Source organism: Chiloscyllium plagiosum, chromosome 16 (assembly GCF_004010195.1).
Source record: "Chiloscyllium plagiosum isolate BGI_BamShark_2017 chromosome 16, ASM401019v2, whole genome shotgun sequence".
Taxonomy (NCBI): Eukaryota; Metazoa; Chordata; class Chondrichthyes; order Orectolobiformes; family Hemiscylliidae; genus Chiloscyllium; species Chiloscyllium plagiosum.
In genome coordinates, this window is record NC_057725.1 from 36,487,825 (window position 1) to 36,511,775 (window position 23,951).

The 23,951-nt window shown below is 39.2% G+C and overlaps 1 protein-coding gene across 6 annotated transcripts in view; it reads left to right on the plus strand.

Moving 5' to 3' along the window:
* The window catches only part of rras2 (RAS related 2), a 111,504-nt gene that overhangs the window by 83,089 nt on the left and 4,464 nt on the right, over positions 1-23,951 (plus strand). For 5 of the 6 annotated variants that reach the window (XM_043705823.1, XM_043705818.1, XM_043705821.1 and 2 more), the window contains exons 2-5: positions 8,991-9,078; positions 11,640-11,742; positions 12,463-12,571; positions 18,859-18,977. In XM_043705823.1, coding sequence (XP_043561758.1) covers positions 11,675-11,742; positions 12,463-12,571; positions 18,859-18,977 — 296 coding nt within the window. In that variant the 5' untranslated portion in view covers positions 8,991-9,078; positions 11,640-11,674. Of the gene's footprint in view, positions 1-1,846; positions 1,852-8,990; positions 9,079-11,639; positions 11,743-12,462; positions 12,572-18,858; positions 18,978-23,951 lie in introns of those variants that run through there. The other variant, XM_043705822.1, reaches the window with a different exon arrangement.

Genomic DNA, 23,951 nt, shown 5'->3' on the forward strand with positions numbered 1-23,951 from the left:
ATTCCACCAAGGATATGCAGGTCTTTGGATTCCTCCATCGTCAGACCACAGCGAACCGAAGGTTGGAGGAAGAACGCCTCATCTACCGGCGAGGAATCCTCCAACCACAAGGGATGAACTCGGGTTTCACCAGTTTCCTCATTTCCCCTCCCCCCACCTTGTCTCCGTCTAATCCATCGAATTCAGCACCGCCTTCCTAACCTGCAATCTTCTTCCCGACCTCTCCGCCCCCACCCCAGTCTGACCTATCACCCTCACCTTGACCTCTTTCCACCTATCACATTTCCGACGCCCCTCCCCCAAGTCCCTCCTCCCTATCTTTTATCTTAGCCTGCTGGACCAACTTTCCTCATTCCTGAAGAAGGGCTAATACCCAAAACGTCGATTCTCCTGTTCCCTAGATGCTGCCTGACCTGCTGCGCTTTTCCAGCAACACATTTCCAACAGTGATCATTCAGTCATGTGAGAACCTCCATTGTGGAGTTATAATTTTATGGTGGGCTACCTGAAATGTTCCGCAAGTCTGATGTTAAATAACATTTGTCTTGACTTATGATAGCTACTAAATTGTGACTTCTGGATGTCTGTTGGCATCAACAGATTTCCATTTCTTGGTCGCATGGATCACCTTGAGACACAAGTTTGTGACACACAAATTGCATCTGGTCCCTGAAGAGCATTCTTTTCCAAGTGACTTGCTGGCCAAGTAGGGCGACTCTAATATTAATTGTGAGCAGCAAACTACTGTTCATCAGTCTTCTGACAGGGTTGTCAATTATATGGTATTCTAATTTATTGAAGATGAGTCAAATGATTTGAAACTGACAGTATAATTTATGGTGGCTATTTTGTTGTCAATAAGCAATAGATCATTTAAAAGTTAGCATTTAAGTCGTGATTTACAGGGTAGTGCAAGCATTAATGCTATTCATTGTTTGGGTCTAGCTGAATGTTACCACCTCCTGCTTTGGTTAGAGCACTAATATAAAGATTTGGACTTTGATATCAATTCTGAAGTGAGAACGTTCTTGTCCTGAAGTAACCATGATTGGCAAAAATCAAGATAAGTCATTTGATGTTTCACTTATTTGAGGTATGATAAGTTGCAAAGGTTCAATGCATGCTGGTCTGTCTTTCCCATTAATCCTGAGACTTGTGGGCCGTTCCTTGATTCCTACGTTCTGGTCTTTGGGCTCAACATCTCTTGAGATTTTAGCTTGGCCAACTTCAGTCCAGCATATGTACATGTCTTTTACAGTTTTAAGATTTCAACTCCAGTGGATCTCTTTTCCACCCACAAATTACTCATTCACAAAACTGCAGAAGCTCCCTTGTGCACAGTCTTATAGAAAGTTGTTTCCACGAAAGACTATAAGCTTTCCAAATGGCTGTGTATCATACAGATTGTCACATGCTTGGTTTTAGCAGACTGAATCACTAATACTGGATATTTATGGCATTCCTCAATTTGAGACATTTTAAAAGTCATATTGTATTGTTATGACAGTCTGTTAACTGGCAATGTTTATGCACATCTTGGCTTCCGACCAAGTGCACCACTTCTAGCACGCTCTCCCCCAGCGAGTGTCCTATCAAAAATAATTATTCTGGGCAAGTTTAAGATGGAGTTATTTTCATACCTTTTTTTGCACATAGCTTTTACAACATTGAGTTTTAGCACCTGAAATCCACAAACTTTTTATCCAGTGTTAAAAGATTTTGTGCAATATGTAAAGCATCCCTACCTTCCCTGCAATAGTTTTACTTTAACTTTCAGCTTATGACCAGAGGCCCTGTTATGTTCTCTGATTGGTATCCAGTTTGGTTTGGTTTGGTTTGTAGTTGATCCAGGTTGCAGGAGTGCTTGTTGTCCATAAAGATTACTGTTAAAATGTTGTACTGCAGGATGCACATCTTCTATATAGAGCCATAGAGCTGTAGGGCATGGAAACCGATCCTTTGGTCCAACTCATCCATGCTGACTGGATATCCTACTCCCATTTGCCAGCATTTCACCCATATCCCTCTAAACCCTTCCTATTCATATACACATCCAGATGCCTTTTAAATGCTCTAATTGTACCAGCTTCCACCACTTCCTGTAACAGCACCACCCTCTGCATGAAAAGGTTGTCCCTTAGGTCAGTTTTAAATTATTCCCCCCTCACCCTAAACCTATACCCTCTAGTTTTGGACTGCCCTGCCCTCCATCACGTCTCTCAAACTTGCTTGAGTTTTTTGAAGAAGTAACAAAGACGATTGATCCACATGTGATCGATATGGACTTCAGTAAGGCATTTGACAAGGTTCCCCATGGGACACTGATTAGCAAGGTTAGATCTCATGGAATACATTTGGACACACAACTGGCTCGAAGGCAGAAGACAGAGGGTGGTGGTGAAGGGTTGTTTTTCAGACTGGAGGCCTGTGACCAGTGGAGTGCCACAAGGATCGGTGCTGGATCCTCTACTTCTCGTCATTTACATAATTGATTTGGATGCGAGCATAAGAGGTACAGTTAGTAAGTTTGTATGTGACACCAAAGTTGGAGATGTAGTGGACAGCGAAGAGGGTTACCACAGATTACAACAGGATCTGGACCAGATGGGCCAATGGGCTGAGAAGTGGCAGATGGAGTTTAATTCAGATAAATGCGAGGTGCTGTATTTTGGGAACGCAGATCTTTGCAGGACTTAATGGTAAGGTCCGAGGGAGTGTTACTGAATGAAGAGACCTTGGAGTGCAGGTTCATAACTCCTTGAAAGTGGAGTTGCAGGTAGATAGGATAGTGAAGAAGGCGTTTGGTATGCTTTCCTTTATTTGTCAGGATTTGGAGATGTCGGTGTTGGACTGGGGTGTACAAAGTTAAAAATCATACACCAGGTTATAGTCCAACAGGTTTAATTGGAAGTACACTAGCTTTCAGAGTGATGCTCCTTCATCAGGTGATAGTGGAGGGCTCGATCGTAACACAGAATTTATAGCAAAAATTTACAGTGTGATGTAACTGAAATTATACATGGAAAAATTGATTGTCTGTTAAGCCTTTCATCTGTAAGAATCTGATAGTTTCACTTCTTTCATGTGTAAATCACAAAACCTTATTTTAAAAAGTTGCATTCTTGGGTTAGCTGTTAACAATGGTGATAGCTAGACAATATGTTGAAGGTGTTGGCCCCCTGTGTTCTCTCTGTCTATGCCATGATCTTTAGAGAACACAGGGGGCCAACACTTTCAACATATTGTCTAGCTATCACCATTGTTAACAGCTAACCCGAGTATGCAACTTCTGAAGAAAAAAAGCTTTTGTGATTTACACGTGAAAGAAGTGAAACTATCACTGACAGCTAGTATGCTTCCAATTAAACCTGTTGGACTATAACCTGGTGTTGTGTGATTTTTAACTTTATTGGTCAGAGAATTGAGTACAGGAGTTGGGAGGTCATGTTGCGGCTGTACAGGACATTGGTAAGGCCACTGTTGGAGTATTGCGTGCAATTCTGGTCTCCTTTCTATTGGAAAGATGTTGTGAAACGTGAAAGGGTTCAGAAAAGATTTACAAGGATGTTGCCAGGGTTGGAGGATTTGAGCTATGGGGAGAGGCTGAACAGGCTGGGGCTGTTTTCCCTGGAGTGTCGGAGTTGAGGGGTGACCTTATAGAGGTTTACAAAATTGAGAGCGATGGACAGGATAAATAGACAAAGTCTTTTCTCTGGGGTCGGGGAGTCGAGAACCAGAGGGCATAGGTTGAGAGTAAGAGAGGAAAGATATAAAAGAGACCTAAGGGGCAACTTTTTCATGCAGTTGGTGGTACGTGCATGGAACGAGCTGCCAGAGGAAGTGGTGGAGGCTGGTACAATTGCAACATTTAAAAGGCATTTGGATGGGTATATGAATAGGAAGGGTTTGGAGGGATATGGGCCAGGTGCTGGCAGATGGGATCTTCCAGCAGTTCTGGTCATCCTGTGATTTTCCATCACGAACGTAGACAATCCTATTTACATATTACCATTAACCTTTTACAACCTTCTGGCCATTCTTTCACCAATCAGTGTTGCATCCTTGTCTTCAGTGCATTGCCAGTGCTGGACTCAGTGATCTCAAATGTGTCTCAACTACCATCTCCATTCGCTCCTGTTTTTTCTTAAAACTACATTGTGGCATGTCTACTTAAAAAAAATAATTATTATCAACAACAATTTAGATGTGTTTTGAGACCCTTGTGTGACTATCACAACCTGCGGTGGAACTTGACCTCTGAGCTTCCTGCCTGTGGTAGGGACTCTGCTACTGTGTCACACACCCCTTTGTTAAGAAATCTTTAATTTAAAATGTCCCAACAGTATTTGAAAATTGAAGCTTTTCATCACTAAGTTTATGTACATTTTTAACTAAAAATAAACCTTATTAGTCACACAGATGAAGTGAAATCCCTTCATCAATTTAAGATGTGCCTATTTCTAAGGCTCCCTCACTCCTTCAACATAACACGGAGTGTTATGCTACCACCCAAGCTGTAAATTTCCCTCTTGTTTTAAATCTGAAAATGAGCAGACTGCGCTATCACTTTCTGGATAGCTGTATCTATCTCCTGTCATAGAGTGGATGTTGAGAACGTTTCTACTGGTAGGAGAGACTAGGATCTGAGGTTACAGCCTCTGAGTGAAAGGACAACCCTTCAGAGGTGGTGCATCTGTGGATCTCATTGTTTCCACAGCTTTCTGTAGTAAAGTTATTGACTGTATTTAAGACAGTGATAGCTGCTTGATTAGTAGGGCAACCGAGGGTTATGGGGAGAAGGAAGGAGATTGAAGTTGAGAAAGCTATCAACCATGATTGAATGGTGGAGCAGACTTGTAGAGCCAAATGGTCCAGAACGACTATATCTTCTGGCCTTATAAACCATTAAGATGAGTTAGTTGCTTCTGTTTGACACACACAATGGTTGTGCCTCTGTATAGTTTAATTACTAATTTGTACTGTTGTTTCAGGGTTGACACTTCAAAGGAATAGAAGGTCAAGGTAGTTGATGTGACTCTTCATTCTTTGTCCAGAATAACAGATTACGCCAATTTTGGTGTCTATATCATTAGCTCATTTGGGATTCCTTCTACAGTCTGGATTGTTGGATCATCTGTCTCCTTGCTTCCCCATTGTTCTAAGTAATTTCCACCATTTGATTACTGTGTCAATTAGGGTATATCACGTGATGTGATCAACTTGCTGAGTATTATTCATTAACCTATTTTCTCATCAAGCTGTTCAGAGATGTTATTACACGTCTGGAGTAGATAGGATTTGAATCAGAGTCTCTTGATCTGGGGTGGGGACACTACTGAGGCTTCACTAACTAAGTTTAAAACTAGTTTAATATCATGTGTACCATCTGCACTTGAGGTGGTACACATGATATTAGTTATTGATGTTAACAAGTCAAAGAACCTCTTTTTTGCTTGGCATGTCCAATATTTCTGAATTTAAGAAATTAATAGATTTGCTACTACTGAGAAAATAGGGTCAATGTATCATTAATTTTGAAAGTATTTCAGCAAACATTAGGAATTACCTTAATGTCTTAAATGTGGGTAATAAAGCACAACATTGCTTTCATTATATTGCAAGTGTAGAGTTGTTTGAAGTACATGTCTTGTGCTTGCTCTAAGAAAGATATTGCTGGAGAATGGGACTCTTAACAGCTTAAGGAACCGGTATTTGCAACAAGCAATATCAACAATTCTGGTATGACTCAACAAATGTCTGTATTTAAAGCTGCCTCTGCATTGCCAAAAATGTGCAGACACCATGCACCAGCATAACATTCATTTTCTCACTATCAAAAATGCTATCATTCCTTCACTTCAGTTCAAACTAGGAATGCTTTGTACACAGACCAATATCCACCCCCGTTGAAACTAGAGTGGATTAAGACTGTTTTTAGTGTTTGTTTATAGGCACTTATGGTGAGGCAAGTATGATCATTTCGTTTTGGGCTGATTTTTTTCTATTCATTCATGGGATGTGTGGATCAATGACTGACTAGATTTATTGCCCACAATCAAGTTAAGAGCCAACTGTATTGCTGTAGGTCTGGAGTCATGTGTAGTGTAGAATCCTAGAATTCCTACAGTGTGGAACCAGGCCATTCAGCCCTTCAAGTCCACACTGACCCTCCAAAGCGCATCCACCCTCCCTCGTATAAGGGTAGCTGTTTCCTTTGCTAACTTTGGTGGGTTTTTCCTTGACAACGGCAATGATTACATCATTGAACTGTTATTTCTAGATTATTACTGAATTCATATCTCACGATCTGTTCTCGTGGGATTTGAACCCAGGTCTTCAGAACACTATCTGGTTTTATGGATTAGTAGCCTAGCGATAATACCACAATGCCATTGTTTACCCCTAATTTGAGTCCAGATCTCAATAGTACCAGTATATAGGCGCTGTACTGTTTAGTTCTCTAAAGTATTCATTCCAGATTTGTCAAAGGATATTAGACTGTGAGAATGTGTATAGGCTGCACACTGGTTGTTGGGGGAGCGTGGCATTTCCCAGCACATGATAACTGTAGTTCAGTTGATAGCTCACCTGTCTGAGTGAACAGAGGTTTGGGTATCTCTGATATTGAATGAAAACCCAAGAAGTTTCATTGGCTCATAATTCATCTTCATAAATGAGCTATAACCAGAATTGTTTTTCTAAGTTATTGGTGATTTAGTTTAAATAAGTTTTCTTGGAAGTGTAGGTTGGCTTATTACATTTTCTTTGCATAGAATTGCTATTGACTGTGTATAATTAAGTAGTCAATAGACATTCCAGTTATTATGTAGCTATGTTAAAATGGGCTCTATCAGGCGAAGGTCCACAGCCAGTGCGGAGAGAGGGGGAAGAATGTTCGCCCTCTGTTGTATTCTAAATTAATTATATGGTGTAATTCACTTGCCTTTTTCAATTTCATATATGGAATGTGGGTGCTCCTGGCAAGGGCAGCATTTGTTGACCATCCCTAATTGCCCTTGAAGATGATGGTGAGCTGCTGCTTTTTACCACTGTGCCATTATGCAGTTCGTTCCAGAATTTTAACCAAGTGACACTGGAGGAATAGCAATATATCTCCCAGTTAGGAAAGGGTGCTCCTTGGGGAGGAACTTGCAGGTGGTGCTGTTTCCAAATATCTGTTGTCCTTGTCCTTCTCGATGGTAGAGGTTGCATGTTTGGAAGGTGCTGACCTTATAATGAGATTGATAATATTTTAATATGTGCTTTGCCGACTTGGAGCTTCTATCACTTAAAAGCCAATTTACTTTTTATTTGTTCATACTGTATCTAAACTGCCGCAAGTTTGTGAAGCCTGAATTTAAATTACATTCTAAGTTAGAATGTGACTAAATGGTAAAACAATGTATGGCGTAAGAAAAAAAAACATTGAGAGCTGATGGCTGATCGTTGAAGAGTCATGTTTTTTGCTCATGTTGAGGAAAGGTTGGTGCTGGTGTCCCATAAATGTGAGTGATGCCTCTATTTTTGAGTTAAGGTTCCAAGATACAACTTCGGCTTGTGCCTAAGGAATATGATATTGGAGCTTCCTTAAAGATACAAAGTGAGAAGCTTAATAATCTGAAAGGAGTTTTGTGACTTTTCGGACTCGTCAGGTAACAAACAGAATTTGATGTGGACAGTTGTGATCTGCACTTGGAGAAAGATTTGCATTTATATGGTGCTTATGACAACATTGAACATTTCAAAGAATTTCACGACTACTTAAATAATTTTGAAGTGAAGTCACTGTTGTAAAATAAAAAATGTGGTAAATAGTTGGCACACTGCAGCTCCAATGACAGCAACATGGTAATGTCCAGATAATATGTTTATGTTGAAATGAAGGATAAATATTGACCAGGACACTCAAGAATAACCCTTTTTTATTGGAAAAAAACTTGGGTCATCACTGGAGAGAGCAAATCTCTGTTTAATACTCCATCTGAAAGATGGCAGGTTTGATGGTGCAGCATCCACTCAGGTACTGGGAGTACAAAGTCGGAGCCTTGACTTTTTTGTATGTAATCCTTGAAGTGGAATAAACCACAATAAATTAAAACTGAAACTCCAGTGAAGTAATGAAAGGAGTGTTGCACTGTTGGGAGCCTCATCTTTCAGATGAACATGTAAATGGAAGCCCTGTCTACCACCTCTGGTGGTAGTAAGAGATCTCATAACTCTATTTCAAAAAGCAGGGAGGTTATCCCCAATGTTCTGGACAATGTCACAAAAACCAATTACTTGACTGTTGTCACATGGTACTTTGTGGGAGTTTATGGATATAACTGCCTGCTGCATTTCCTACATTCTGATCGAAATGAATATTTCAAACATGCTTTGGTTGTAAAGTACCTTGGGACACCCTATGGTCACAAAAGGCGCTGCAGCATAGAAATGAGAAGTCTCTTTTTGAGGTAGGGAAAGCCAAGAAGATTTCATTTCCTATCCATAAATTATGGTTTATTGTTTGGAATTTGGCCCAAAAAGGGCTCTAGCAACTTGATTTTTTCAACAGTGTTTAAGAATTAATATAAATCAAGTGTTCCGAGTAGTTTTGACATGAAGATATTTGATTTTAAAATATCCATTGATAGGAAAAGCAGATTGAGAGAAATTTGATATACATGGAGTTGGTCTGTTTAATGGGGATTTGGTTAAGGTGAGCGCTTGAATTTTTGATTACTGTTGGAAAACAATTACGTGCTAAGTAGAAGGGATTTTGGGGAATTGACAAAAGAATGCGAGTGGAAATGAGAGAATTGCAGCTCTTGGAAAGGTAGTATACTTCCGTGCTGTATCAATCTGCAATGCATTTAGCTTAATAGCTGCCTCGGATTATCAGTACGTACAATTCTCTACAAGTGAACATAAAATTGTACTAAAATGGGTTTGGGGGGGGGTCAATGGACTTTTGAAGGAAACAATTTTCTCATCTTATTACTGTTTTACAGTCTTACTTTGTAACAGATTATGACCCAACAATTGAAGATTCCTATACCAAGCAATGTGTTATTGATGACAGAGCAGCAAGATTGGACAGTAAGTAATCTGAAATTCGTTTGACCGTGTGCTTTCATGTTTTTTGGGCAGACTATGACATGGGTATCCTTGTACAAGATTAGGGTGATCCCTGAATTTAAACCATGCTTGAATAATTATTTGGAAACCATAGGCTGGATTTTCCAAGCGGTTATTCCTGTCCCTTTGGTATACAAAAGGAGAGAGCTCCGTGTTTCTGAGAAGAATCTCTGATTGTGGCCCTTAAGAAATGTGGAGTAGAGTTACATTCTGACAGATTTTTCATAGTGCCAGACTGTTCAGGAAAACAACCTATGCCCTGAAGCGATCAGTTGTCATATTCTTGAATTTCAAGGTCCAGAATTGCAGGCAATCACTTTGCTTGCTGCTGGCACATGACATGTTAAAAAAAAAGTGGGCATGTGGGGGATTGCAAAGTTTCAAGGGAGCTTGGTGCATCATGCAGTATTTAGGGTAGGGGCAGGTTCAGGGGGATGTTGGGTTTGGGGTGGACTAGTGATGGGAGAGTGTGGAGGGAGTTGGGGGGGTGGATGAAGAGGGTTTGGTCAGGTCAGGGCTGGGCAGGTGTAAATAGTCCTGAGTAGGGGTGTAATTGGGCAATTTGAATAGTTGTCAGGAGTTGGACCATGTATTTAAGTGCAACCTTTCCTAACAAACTATTTATTCTATTTCGTCAGAACTCACTGAATTCTCTAATTTAAATTGAGACTTTTGGAGGGTTTCGGGCATAGGGTAATTGCCCAGTGGAATCTTCAATTTTCCCTGAGTCTGCTAGATTGGCAATCCCACAGGGTCCCTGTGCAACATCCATCTATACTGGAATGAATTGTCTGGCCATTCGAAAATCCAGGCACTGCACTATGTAGTTTTGGCCCTTTTTAGATTAGAGAATCTGGTTTTGAATGAAAAATAGACTTGACTCCAACTTCAGTGCCAACTATGAAGTTTTACTAACTGTAACACATGGCTAGTTTTATATTGTTCAGAGATGCAATCTGCTTATTCATATTAGAATTTTCATAATTATGCTGGTATGAAATAATTGAGACTAATTACATTTCAATAAAATAGTATTGATTTATGATCTGCATTAAAGGCAAACTTGATGATCATAGTCATAAGAGGTCTACAGCACTGGAAAAAAGACCCTTTGGTCTATGATGTCCGTGTTGGTCCAAAACAGCCACCTAACTATTGTGAGCCCATTCTTCGGTACTTTACTCGTAGCCTTGTGTGACTTGGAATTGCAGTGTACATTTAAACATTTCTTAAATGTTATGAGGGTTCTTGTCTCTCTCTCCGTTACAGGCAGAGAATTCCAGATTCCTACATGAAAACATTTTTTCTCACATCTCCACTAAACCTTCAACCCTTTAGCTTAAATCTCTGCCCCCTTCCTCAAACAGAAAAGCTTGTTCCTATCTATTGTCTTATGACCTTCATAAATTTTATATACGTCAATCATATTCCCTCTCAATTTCCTCTGCTCTAAGAAAAACAAGCCCAACCTGTCCAATCTCTCTTTGTCACTCAAGCAGCCCAAGTAACGTGCTGCTAGATCTCCAGTGCTATCAAACCTTCCTATAATATGAATTCCAGAACTCTTAACAGCAACCTAAATAATGTTTTATGCTATTCCCAGCATAACCTCCTTAGTTTCAAACTTTATGCCTCAACTAATAAAGGCAGGTATCCCATATACCACCTTGACCACTTTATCCACCTATCTCAATACCTTTTAATTGACCAGTGTCCATGCACGCAAGTGCCTCTCTGACCCTTGGTGCTTTCCAGAGTCGTCCTGTTGATCATGTATTTCTTTGCCTTGTTTGTTCTGCCTCCGTGCATCACCTAATTTATCAGGATTGAATTCCATTTGCCACTGACCAGCCTCTTCCCAAACGTTGCTGTGATGGTAAACTGTATTACGTATGAACTTACTGTTTAACCTTCAAGTCTAAGTCATTTATATAAACCACAAACAGCAACAATAATGCCAATCTTGTGATAAGAATTTAATTAACTCGTGTGCTGTTGGTTTCAATTAATGGCCAAAATAAAAGAACATTTTGACTTTCAATTAATTTTGCCTGCATTTATTTTAATAATAAATAGTTGATGACTTAAAAAGCAAAAGGAAGTTATTTAGTATATCAAGCTAAATGTTGGTCCAATTTCTGTTGATCTTAGAACTCCAAAAGGATCTGGTTTGCCAACATTTGATTAGTTCAAACTGCAGGACTACTTTTTGAAAAAAAAATGTGAAATTTGCCTGTGAAGATGGTTGTGCAATTATATTTTAAAAATCTGCCATTTCCCCAACACATTTCTGCTCTTTTGCATGGCACTTAAAGTCTGAATGCTTATGGTTTTGCAAATTGACATTTGCATTCTGGCATCTGACATGATGTCTGATGTAAGTACCGTTAACTAATTCTTTTCGCGAAAATGCAGTAGTTAATCTTTTTTTTGTGCAATGCAACTCTGTTACTTAGTCGATATTTCCTGTAACCTGCTTTGTTGAATCATTCATAATGTGGAATTTTTATTTTGCCATCTAGTTTTAGATACAGCAGGACAAGAGGAGTTTGGAGCCATGCGTGAGCAATATATGAGAACAGGGGAAGGTTTTCTGCTCGTCTTCTCTGTCACTGATAGAGGAAGGTATGCTTAAAAACAAGACCAAGGAGAAAGTTTGCAATGCTGTGTTTACTGTGGAGTGGAAAGTCTCGTTTTCACTGTTCGTAAGTGACAGTGCGTTTGCTTTTTGTGGTTATTTAGCGAATAATTGACTTTTTGAGCTGTTAACTAACCTTTCAGGTTAATATAAGAATGGGTCTGAAGATCATGTTGCCTGCTTAATGTGTTGGTTAAAGATATCATCTCATTGTAAACAAATTGGGAAGCAGAGGAGGAGAATCAAGTTGTCATGTTTGACCAAAGAACGAACAACTTGGGTAGACAGAAACCAGGTGCTGCTGAGAGAGTTTGAGGAGTTGGGGTTCAAATTAAAATTGGGATGTATTACTCTATTTAAATGGTGCTCAGTGATTTCCAAGAGGATTTAAGTGAAATGTTATAATTAATTTGTTGTACATCGATATTGCATTGGATGTGATAACTACATTTGCTCATTTATATGGATCAAATGTGAAGTGTGTAATTTTTTAAAATAAATGCTTGGTAACTGATGAGCATTCATAACTATTCATCTTTACTTGATTTGTTACATTTTTAATTGGATTTTACTTGAACCCAAATAATGGTTGTGAAGCGAAACATAATTCTTCAACTTATGTGCAGTGTTTCACTATTCAGTTCAGTGAATTGAGACTTTGATTAGGGGGCACTGTACAAGTTATGCAATCTTCTTTTCATTTACAGCTTTGAAGAAATTTACAAGTTCCAAAGACAGATCCTTCGAGTAAAAGATCGTGATGAATTCCCTATGATCCTAGTGGGTAACAAAGCTGACCTGGAACATCAAAGGCAGGTGAGCGCTCTGAAGTGACATTTTTGAACTTTACTGTCTCTGTTCACATGAAAGAATCCTGATAAAATGCAAGTTCTGCAAATCCTGGGGTTTTTGATTTTAATGGCTCACTCATGTGTGGCCTCCTGATGTGTCCTGAAATGTCAGAATGAATATAGCCTGTTTTGTTTAAAATAGCAAATCCTTTTGGCAACAAGCATTACAAATGCACCTTTTTATGATCGTCATCTTAAATTTTGAACTTTGGTCAAAGTAACTAAAATTCATTTTTGAGAATGCTGAAGCTTTTTAATGTTAACTTTCCCTGCCTCCATACAGAACTCTTGCATTATAAATTTAGTTCTGATAATAAATATGGGATTGTGGTCTTCATAAATTAAAGGGTGGAGTACAAAATCAGCAAAGTTATGCTCAACCTTTCGATTAGGCTACAATTAGATTTTTGTGTCCAACTCTGGTTGCATAATTGCTGAAGAATGTAAGCATGCTGGAGAGGTTGAAGAGAGTTATTTCCAGATATTTCCAGGAGTGAGGGATTGTAGCTGCAAGGAAAAACTGGAGAAACTCTGGTTCGTGTCCTTGGCCCAAAAGAGGTTTTAATAGAGATTTGGTAGAGTTGTACTAAATTGTGAGAGGCTCGGCAAGATGGACAAGCAAAAAGATGTTTCCATTATCTGATGATGGTACCATGCCCTGGGATGGATAGTCTTTAAAGTTTTGTGCAAGTGACACAGTGGGAGAATAAGTGCCAAAACCCCAATGCTATCAGTGCCACTGACATGGAACATTGAGCCTACAATGATGGTTAAACTAGAGGTGATTTCAAAAGAAATTGGATTGCTTGGAATCTCTATTCTGTTTACAGTCCTAAGCAGTTTAAATGACTTCCTTTGATGCTATTTGTTGTTTTCTAATTTGTGGGGGAGTTCTATGATAGATTATTAAAAAAACCACTTGGAAAACATCAATGAACTTTCAGCAAAAACCGAAAGAATTGCAGTTGCTGTAAATCCAAAACACAAACAAGTTGCTGGAAGAGCTCAGCAGGTCTGTCAACCTCTGTGAAGAGAAATCAGAGTTAATGTTTTGGGTCCAGTGACACTTTGTCCAAACCTTCTCTGAACATCTTGTGTTGTCAAGAGCTGAAAATAACTTTGTGCAGAAAATAACTTTGTTCTGGACAGCTAATTGAAAGCTTTAGTTGGTGTTTGTTCGTCTAAATCATGGTTTTGGAGTTTCTGACTCTGTCAACAATGATGAAAATATAAAATAGTAAAGTTATAAATGTGTGTTTCTGAACAAATATGAAGCTTTATAAATGTATATGCTTTGCCACTTTGTATATTTTGAGGAATATGTATTTATGGATTTGAAATATTCATTGTACAACTTGTAATAGTGTTTTGATTTTTTGTAACCCCTGCATATCTCTTGCTGTGCTATATTTCCCAGTGTTTAATTTTAAATCTATAATTATTGTTGTAAAATGTCTTGGTAATTTCATGTAATTGAGCAGTGTAAGTGATTTAAAAATACAATGGATAAAAAATTACTTTCAAAAGCAGGAAGTGGCGCTACCTTCGATGGAAAAACACAATGTTCTAGGTGCATGACGTTTCATAATTTAAACCTGTTGCAGTCTGAAATATTAATTGCTTTTCTTTGTTCATTTAGTTTGTGCTGCAAGCTATGCTTTTAGCTTACTGCATGTCAAGGAGAATAATATGACGCCACAGTTGAAATCACTGTCAAAAGTAAAATTGAAGTCCTATTGTGCTTCTGAAATTAATTGGAGCTAAAATAGTTCTGTTCAAAATTACATGACGTTTAGTTTGAAAGCCTTGGCTGTTGCAGTAACGAGCTCCACAATCTCACCACCGTGGTTAAGAGATTTCATCTGAATTCCTGTTTTTATTTGTTGATTATCTCATTGGCAACCTCCTTGTTTTGTTCCCCCAGAAGGAACACTTTTCTGTCTGTTTGATCAATCAAAGTAGTTCAGAAATTTAAAGGCTGTGTTTGATCATTCTTCATTCTTTACATTTCAAAAGACAGGAACCCATCCTCTTTAATCACTGCTAATTGATAAACTCCAATTTTTGGTTTAATTGTCAATCTTTTGGATCCTTTTCAGAGCTTTTCTTTTGTGTAGAGTAACTCCATGCCTTTTCTAACCTAAGTACCATAATTTGTTTACTTCTCCGTTCTCTCTCTCTAAATATATATCCTTGTTTTCTTTTATGGCCTTGTTCACCTGTCTGACTACTTTTTAATATTTTAGGTATTTGTAAGCCCAAGTGCCTTTGTTCCATTACACTATTTAAATTAATTCTATTCAATGGAAATATACACCCTGATTTTTCATGTCTCCCATTTACTTGTTTCTTGTAAAGAAAAGAATATGTTGGAGGTGAACATGGCTGGCTAGGGCAAGATGTATAACTCATTCTCTGATTCTCTAGAGAAGATGTCAAGTTGCCTTCTTGGTGTCCAAGAACACTACTTCGACTGGGACAACACATCTATCCTCAGACAGGCTAAACAGAGACATGGACAGAATTCCTACAGACCTGGCATTCAAACTGGAACTCCATCAATAAACATGTTGATTTGGACCCCATTTACCAACCTGTGAGAATAAGAACCAGAAATGATATCACCCACCTGAACAGACCAAGACACACATAGAAAGCGGGACAGCATACCAGCACTTCATTGGAGGCTCACTGATGTTACCTAGCGTGATGATAAAATGTCTGAAAACAAACTTGCCAGCTCAGCGAGGAAACTTACAATCTGAACTACAAACCTCCAAAATTGTGAAGAGTTCCAGGATTTTGACCCAATGGCAGTGAAGGACTGGTGATTATAGATCTAAGTCAGGATGTTATGTGGCCTGTTAGCTGGTGATGGTGTTCCCATGGATCTGCTGCCCTTGTCTTGCAAGATGGTTGAGATTATAGGTTTGGAAGTTGTTGAAGGAGCTTGGATGAGTTACTGCAGTACATCTTATTGCTGGTACACACTGCTGTAGATGTGTGTTGGTGATAAAGAGAGTCAGTCTTAAACACAGTGGATGGGATGCCAGTCGAGCAGACTGCTTTGTCCTGGATGGTGCTAAATTGCTTGAGTGTTTTTGGGGATGTGAGGGGGTAATATTCTATCACAGTTCTAACATGTGCCTTGTAGGTGGTGCACAGGCATCTGTGATGAATGAAGTGAGTTAATTGCTGCAGAATTCCAAGCTTTAGTAGTTGCAGTGTTTATAAGCCAATTAGATTTCTGGTCAACTGTAATCTGTGTTGGTGTAAGATTCAGCAATAGCAATATCATTAAATGTCCAGGGCAGTAGTTGGATTTAGTCATTGCTTGGCACTGTATGGCATTAATGTTGCTGCTTATCAGCCCAAGTCTGGATATTGTCCAAATTTTAATGGACATAACACAGCTTCAATATCTGAGGAGTTAACATGGTGCTGAACAATTGTCAGTGGGCTTTTTATGTCTGAGCTTGTGAAGAGTGAAAGAATATAGCTATATCTCCTGTCATTGTTCTGAACTGTAGTGTGCATAGGCCTAATATGCTCAATCTTTCCTCATAAGACAAACCTTTCCTCTCTTGAATTAATTTTGTGAACTTTCCCAAATGCATTTATATTCTTCTTTAAAACAAGGAGGCCCAAACTGTATGCAATACTTGAGATGTAGTCTCACCAGTAGGCACTGTTGTCACATCTGCACCCAGGTTGATGGTTGAGGTCAAGTAGTTTTTGGTTCTTTCAGCACATGCCACAAACCTAGACTAATAGCTGTGAACTGTCGGTCTTGGTGAGCTTGATCAATAATAGTACCACCCATCTAGAGTGCATTGTGCACCCTTGCTACCCTTTTATTGTTTTTTCGCAGTTGTTGACCAAAATGGGGAGAACTGATTCATCAGCTGAAGAGTTTGGAGAGTGGTTAATGTGGTATTCACTAAATTGTCAATTTTTGATCTAATTCCATGAGCCTTCCTGGGGTACAGAGTCGATATGAAGGAATCCCACTGCACTTCATCTCAGCTGTATACCACTTAGAATCAACCCAATATAGATGATTGCAGTCAGTGGGACAGACATACCCAGGAATGATGATAGTGGTACCTGAGACATAGTTAGTCATTCTCACAGTATCATACCTTATAGACAGACCAAGTCAGACTTGATTTAGTCTCAGAGTTTTGCAGTTTTAGCACAAACCCCCAGGTGTTGATAACGAGAACTTAACTGGGTTGACAGGCATGGGCTTACCAGTTGCAGATTTTCTTCTGTAAAGAATGTGAATAATATTAGCATTGAATATTAATCCCACTTACCTTTCTTATGGCCATTCTGCAAGTTTGTAAATGTCTCCTTGTAATTTATTGCACTCCTCGGTTTTGATTATTTCCATCGATTTTGTCATGTACAAACTTGAAATTGTTGATTCTAAAATTATCAGCACTGATGCTTAAAGACAGCTGGTAATCTGTCCTGTCTTTTATCACCCGACCTTATGCATTTGTCTGTTATATTGCAACTTATTGAGATTTTCACAAAGTCTTCAATAAATTACATTTACTGCATTATTCTTTTCTGTCTGTCTTACCTCTTCAAAACAAACTTACTATATTAGTCATATTAAATTTATTTTTGAAATCTATGCTAACCACTCATTAATTTTTTTGGGTTTCTCAATGTTCTAATCTCTCTGCTTTCAGTAGGATCATTAATTTTTCGACAAACAGTGTTAAGCTATCTGTCTATAATTTCCTGCTTATAGTTTGTCTTCCTTTTTATCATGTTTCTATAATGTTTGCCATCTGCCAGTCTTGCATTACATCTCTCTACAATAAATAATTTTGAGCCATGATTTGGTGCCAATGCTATCTCCTCCCTAGATTGTGATAGATGAGACTAGAGGTTACTGGTTATGGATGAGACAAGCATGGAGTTTGTGTTGTGACCCAAAAATGGTGGCTTAAGTCTTCTTAGTGTTTAATTGGAAGAAATTAAGACTCATCCAAGCATTTTGGACAAGTATTCTGATAGCAGAGAGAGGATGTATGTGTTATTCTGGAAACAGACCTTGTATGTTTTGATAATGCAACCACGGGACAACTTGTAAATAAAGAAACAGGAACATCATAGATCTTTTATTAACGTTAGAGATAATGTTGTGGATGCAGAAAGTTCCTTTTGGAGATGCTTGAATGCATAGGAGTGAAATCAAGTAAGAAAATTGAAGATGGATGATGCAGTTAACAATCAAAGAAGACGGAGAGGCCCAGATAGATGAGGGAAATTTTGATTATAATGACAGGACTGGATTTTTGAAGCAGTGGCAATTGCATACAGATTGTTTAGAAAAAGAAGCGAAATGACATTAAGAAAGAGCTCCATGTTTGTGAGGAGATACCAATATATACCAGGCATGAAACTTGATCTTTCGAGTCTAGCCATTCCTGAATATTTACTTAACTGCAGCAGAAGCCCCTGTTTTAAATGGATACTTTCGGAGGGTTAAAGGTGTCGGGCAATTGCCCAGCAGAACCTTCAATTGCTAGGCAGTTCCTAGTCAGCTGCATCGAAGATTCTGCAGTGCCCCAGTGTTCAACTCCCATCTATGTTGCAGAAATGACTATCTAACTATCGGAAAATCTAAATCATCGAAGACGCTGTTTATAACTATCGAAGCTTGTATCGTGCTGCAGTGCAAACCTGATGGGAAGGAAATGTTTTTGGAGGAGATTGTTCTGAGGTGGTAATTAGCTTTTTACTTGTATGCTGCTGACTTGTTATCCCTCAACTGAGGAAAAGGTTTTTCTTTTGAAGTAGGATTATCTTGTGGGGAAGCTCATAGATTTGGAACAACTTAGATTTCCAAGGTCAATGCTTGGAATAATTTGTTGTTCACCATACTGCTTATCATGTTATTATTCCACATAAAAACACTCTCTTCTCAAAGCTTAAATCTATGTTTCCTCAATTTGATCTTTTTAAACAAATGTTAATGGAACAAATGTTTCCAATCTGTCTAATGTGGGACTCGAGTTATTGAAATTTTAACAGCTTTTTACATGGGAAAGGCTGGCAAAGCAGTATTGTTCACCATGACTGGCTTGATTGAATTTTATTCCAGGATTTAGGTCCAAACGTTCTCAAATGGTTTCTTGTACCACCCTTCTCCAGTGTATTTTCTTAATGCAACTTGTGCAAAATGCTTCAATACAGAATACATGTAATTTTTTTTATATTTTCATTCTACAGGTGACATCAGAAGAAGGGCAGCAACTTGCAAGGCAGCTCAAAGTAACATACATGGAGGCTTCAGCCAAAATTCGATTGAATGTAGACCAAGCTTTTCATGAACTAGTCCGAGTTATAAGGTGGGAATAGTTAGCTCCTAATAGTTTATTATCTTGCTTCAGGAGTGACTGCAGTGAAGTTTGCAGATTTGCATTGGAAATTGAATGTCAGATTAGATTTAGAATTCTCCTTCAAATTTCTGCGATTATAGGACTGAAGTTTTATTTTAAAAACCTTGGATATAAAACTGAGTACCTCCAGTTATTTCCTTGAATGGGAGGGATTTGTTAGAAGTTGCAAGTGCAGCAACAATGCAATTCAAAATTTTACTTAATGAGGATTTTTAAAATTTTGTCAAATGATAAATAGTGGTAGAAAAGATTGGGGGAACAAAGATTGATCGTTGAAGGGTGAAAAATAATCAGCTTATTCAAACATCAGTTATTAACTCTTTTCCTTTTGTGTTGAACTTATCAACTTCTTCACTGTTTAAAATTTGAGTGTACTGAGAAGAATTAGTCATTGACAGACAAGCTGTGAATTTTAATGAATGACTTTGTTAACATGCTATGTTTCAATATATTTGACATCAGAAATTACACTGGCTGTCAAAAGTAGAAAGTGTTGGAGAAATCATGTTTAAGGCAGAACTACCTAATTTGAGAAAATGGCCTCATGGATTGCACATCTGTTATCAGGAGGCTTGAGCATAATTGACTTATTGATAAAGTCATTATAGTTTTGCATAATCTGTAGGGGATCACTGTAGACCAATCACAGCACAGGTTGTACCAAGGTTGGGCCTGTAGTAAAGAATGAAGAGAATGTCTTACAAGTTTGGGAGTAATGTGATGGTAAATTTAATCCTACTATTCTGTACTGTACCAAAAATGTAAATGTTTTATTAATCACACAAATTATCATTTTTTTTCTATTTTGTACTATTTTCCAGAATAAAGGAAATGTGCAGGATTCTGTTTTAAAAAAAATAATTTGGTTATTGGAAGTAAAGATTTTTTCCATAGTAAAACTGGTTGACGACTAAGTCACTGTGCAGAATTAATCCCAAATTTATGCAATGACACACAGATAAGACAAAACAAATCTGTTGAGATGATAAGGGTTTAAAAAATAAACAAAAGGAGTTTTTTTTTTAAAAAAGGCCCAACAGTCAGTCACAGTATATAGAAAGGACTGTAACTCCTGTATTTTGTTAGGCAGTCTGTAGGACAGGGCCTCCTCCAAACTAGTTTGTTCAGCAATTAAAGCCACACAGCCCATAATCTTATTTCCAAAGTCACTGACGTTTTGTAAACAGTAGATGAACTACAAATAACTTTTAACTCTTACAGCGTCATACAGATGTACAGCAGAAACAGACCCTTCGTCCAATTTGTCCATGCTGACTAGTTATCCTAGATTATTCTAGTACCATTTGCCAGCACTTGGCCCATATCCCTCTAAACCCTCCTTATTTGTATATCCATCCAAATGTCTTTTGACTGTTGTAACTGTACCAGCATCCACCACTTCCTGTGGCAGCTCATTCCATACACACCAATCTCTGCATGAAAAAGTTGCTCCTGAGGTCCCTTGTAAATCTTTCCCTTCTCACCCTAAACTTATGACCTCTTGTTCTGGACTCCGCAACCCAGGGAAAAGATCTTGTCTATTTACCCGATCCATGCCCCTCATGATTTTATATACCTGTATAAGATCGCCCCTCCCAGCCTATTCGGCCTCTCCCAGTAGCTCAAACCTTCTAACCCTGGCAACGTCCTTGTAAATCATTTCTGAACCCTTTCAAGTACCATAGCATTCTTCTTATAGAAGGGAGACTAGAATTGCATGCAATATTCCAAAAGTGGCTCAACAAATGTCCTGTACAGCCACAACATGACCTCCCAACTTCTATATTCAATGCACTAACTAATAGAGGAAAACATATTAAACGATCCAATCTACCCGAGACCACTTTCAAGGAACTGTGAACTTGCACTCCGAGGTGTCTTCATTCAGCAACATTCCCCAGGGCCTTACCACTAAGTGTATAAGTCTTGCCCTGATTAGCCTTTCCAAAATGCAGCACCCTCACATTTATCTAAATTATACTCCATCTGCCACTCCTCAGCCCCTTGGCCTATCTGATCAAAATCCTGTTGTACTCTGAGGTAACCTTCTTCGCTGTCCACTACACCTCTAATTTTAGTGTCCTCTGCAAATTTACTAACTATACCTTTTATGTTCATATCTAAATCATTTATATAAATGACGAAAAGCAGATTATCCTTGTGGCACACTACTGGTCACAGGCCTCCAATCTGAAAGGCAGCCCTCCACCACCCTTTGTCTTCTGTATGCAAATGGCTAGTTCTCTCTGTATCCCATGTGATCTAACCTTGCCAATCATTGTCCCATGAGGAACCTTGTTGAACGCCTTACTGAAGTCCATAAAGATCACATCACTGCTCTGCCCTCATCAATCCTCTGTTTTTCAAAAAACCCAATCAAGTTGGGCAACTTCTTCACACAGAGTGTGGTTAGTTTATGGAATGAGCTGCCAGAGAAAGTGGTGGAGGCTGGTACAATTGCAGCATTTAAGAGGCATTTGGATAGGTTTATAAATAGGAAGGTAAAAGCAATGACTGCAGATGCTGGAAACCAGATTCTGGATTAGAGGTGCTGGAAAAGCACAGCTGTTCAGGAAGGCTTTTCCAGCACCTCTAATACAGATTATGAATAGGAAGGGTTTGGAGGGATATGGGCCAGATGCTGGCAGGTGGGACTAGATTGAGTTGGGATATCTGGTTGGTATGGACGGGTTGGACCAAAGGGTCTGTTTCCATGCTGTACATCTCTATAAGTTAGTGAGGTGTGATTTCACCCACACAAAGCCGTGTTGACTATCCCTAATCAGTCCTTGCCTTTTCCAAATACATGTAAATCCTATACCTCAGGATTCCTTCCAACAACTTGCCCACCCCAGATATCAAGCTCACTGGTTTATAGTTTCCTGGCTTGTCCTTGCCACATTTCTTAAATAATGGCACTACGTTAGCCAACCTCCAGTCTTCCGGCACCTCACCTGTAATTATTGATGATACCAATCTCTCAGTAAGAGGCCCAGCAATCACTTCAGTACCTTCCCACAGCGTTCTAGGTTACACCTGATCAGGTCCTGGGGGTTTATTCACATTTTTATGCTTTTTAAAAACATCCAGCTCCACCACCTCTGTAATATGGACCTTTTTCAAGATGTCACCATGTATTTTCCCACATTCTGTATCTTCCATGTCCTTCTCCATAGTAAACACTGATGCAAAATACTCGTTTAGTATCTTCCCTCCAGTTCCTGTGGCTCCTCACAAAGGTTGCCTTGCTGATCTTTGATGAGCCCTATTCTCTCCCTAGTTACCCTTTAATGTATTTGTAAAAACCCTTTGGATTCTCCTTAACTCTATTTGCCAAAGCTATCTCATGTTCCCTGTTGGCCCTCCCGATTTCCCTTTTAAGCGTAGTGGCTCAGTGGTTAGTACTGGTACTTGCAGCATTAGGTTCAATTTCAGCCTCGGGCGATTTTGTGTGTGGAGTTTGCACATTGTCCCTGTGTCTGCGTGGGTTTCCTCTGGGTGCTCCAGTTTCCGCCAACAAGCCAAATGATGTCCAGGTTAGGTAAATTGGCCACACTAAATTGCCCATAGTGCTCAGGGATGAGAGGTTTGGTGCATTAAATGGGGGTAAATATAGGATAATGGGGCAGGGGAATGCGTTGGGGGGGGGGGGGTTACTCTCTGGAGGGCCGTGTGGGCTTGTTGGGCCGAAGGGTCTGTTTCCACACTGTAAGGATTCTAATTCTACTGCCTTTTATACTCTTCTAAGGAGTCACTTAATCTCTACTGTCTATACCTGACGTATGCTTCCTTTTTTTTTCTTAAACAAAACCTCAATTTTTTGAGTCATCCAGCATTCCCTATACCTACCAGCCTTGCCTTTCACCCTAACAGGAATATACTGTCTCTGGACACTCATCATCGCATTTTTGAAGGCTTCCCATTTTCCAGCTGTCCCTTTCCCTGCGAAAGTCTGCACCCAATCAACTTTTGAAAGTTCTTGCCTAATACCATCAAAATTGGCCTTCCTCCAATCTAGAACTTCAACTTTTAGTTCCGGTCTATCCTTTCCCATCACTATTTTGAAACTAATAGAATTATCGTCGCTGGCCCCAAAGTGCTCCCCCACTGACACCTCGGTCACCTGCCCTGCCTTATTTCCCAAGAGTACGTCGAGTTTTGCACCTTCTCTCGTAGGTACATCCACATACTGAATCAGAAAATTGTCTTTTAAACACCTAACACATTCCTCTCCATCTAAACCTTTAAATCCATGGCAGTCCCAGTCTATGTTTTGAAAGTTAAAATCCCCTACCATTGTCACCCAATTATTCTTAAAGGTAACTTAGATCTCATAGAGTCGTAGATATGTACAGCACAGAAACAGACCCTTCAGTCCAACTCGTCCATGCCAGCCAGTTATCCGAACCTAATCTCATCCCAGATGCCTTTTTAAATGCTGCAATTGTACCAGCCTCCTCCACTTTCTCTGGCAGCTCATGCCATACAGGCATCACCCTTTGCGTGAAAAAGTTCCTTTTGGTCACTTTTATATCTTTTTCCCTTCTCATCCTAAATCTATAGGTCTGGACTTCCCCGCCCCAGGGAAAAGACCTTGTGTATTTATTCTATCCATGCCCCTCATGATTTTATAAATCTCTATAAGGTCAGCCCTATTTGTTTCTCAATGTCTGCTGACTACTGGGGTGGGGTCTGTAGCACAATCCAAATAAGGTAATAATCCCTTTCTTATTTCTATGTTTGCACCCAAATAACCTCCCTGTATACATATTCCCAGGAATATCCTCAAATACAGCCATAATGTTATCCCTTACCAAAAACGCCACTCCCCCTCCTTTCTATCTTTCCTATAACCTTTTATATCCTGGAACGTTAAAGTACCAATTCTGTCCATCCCTGAGCCATGTCTCTGCAGTTGCTATG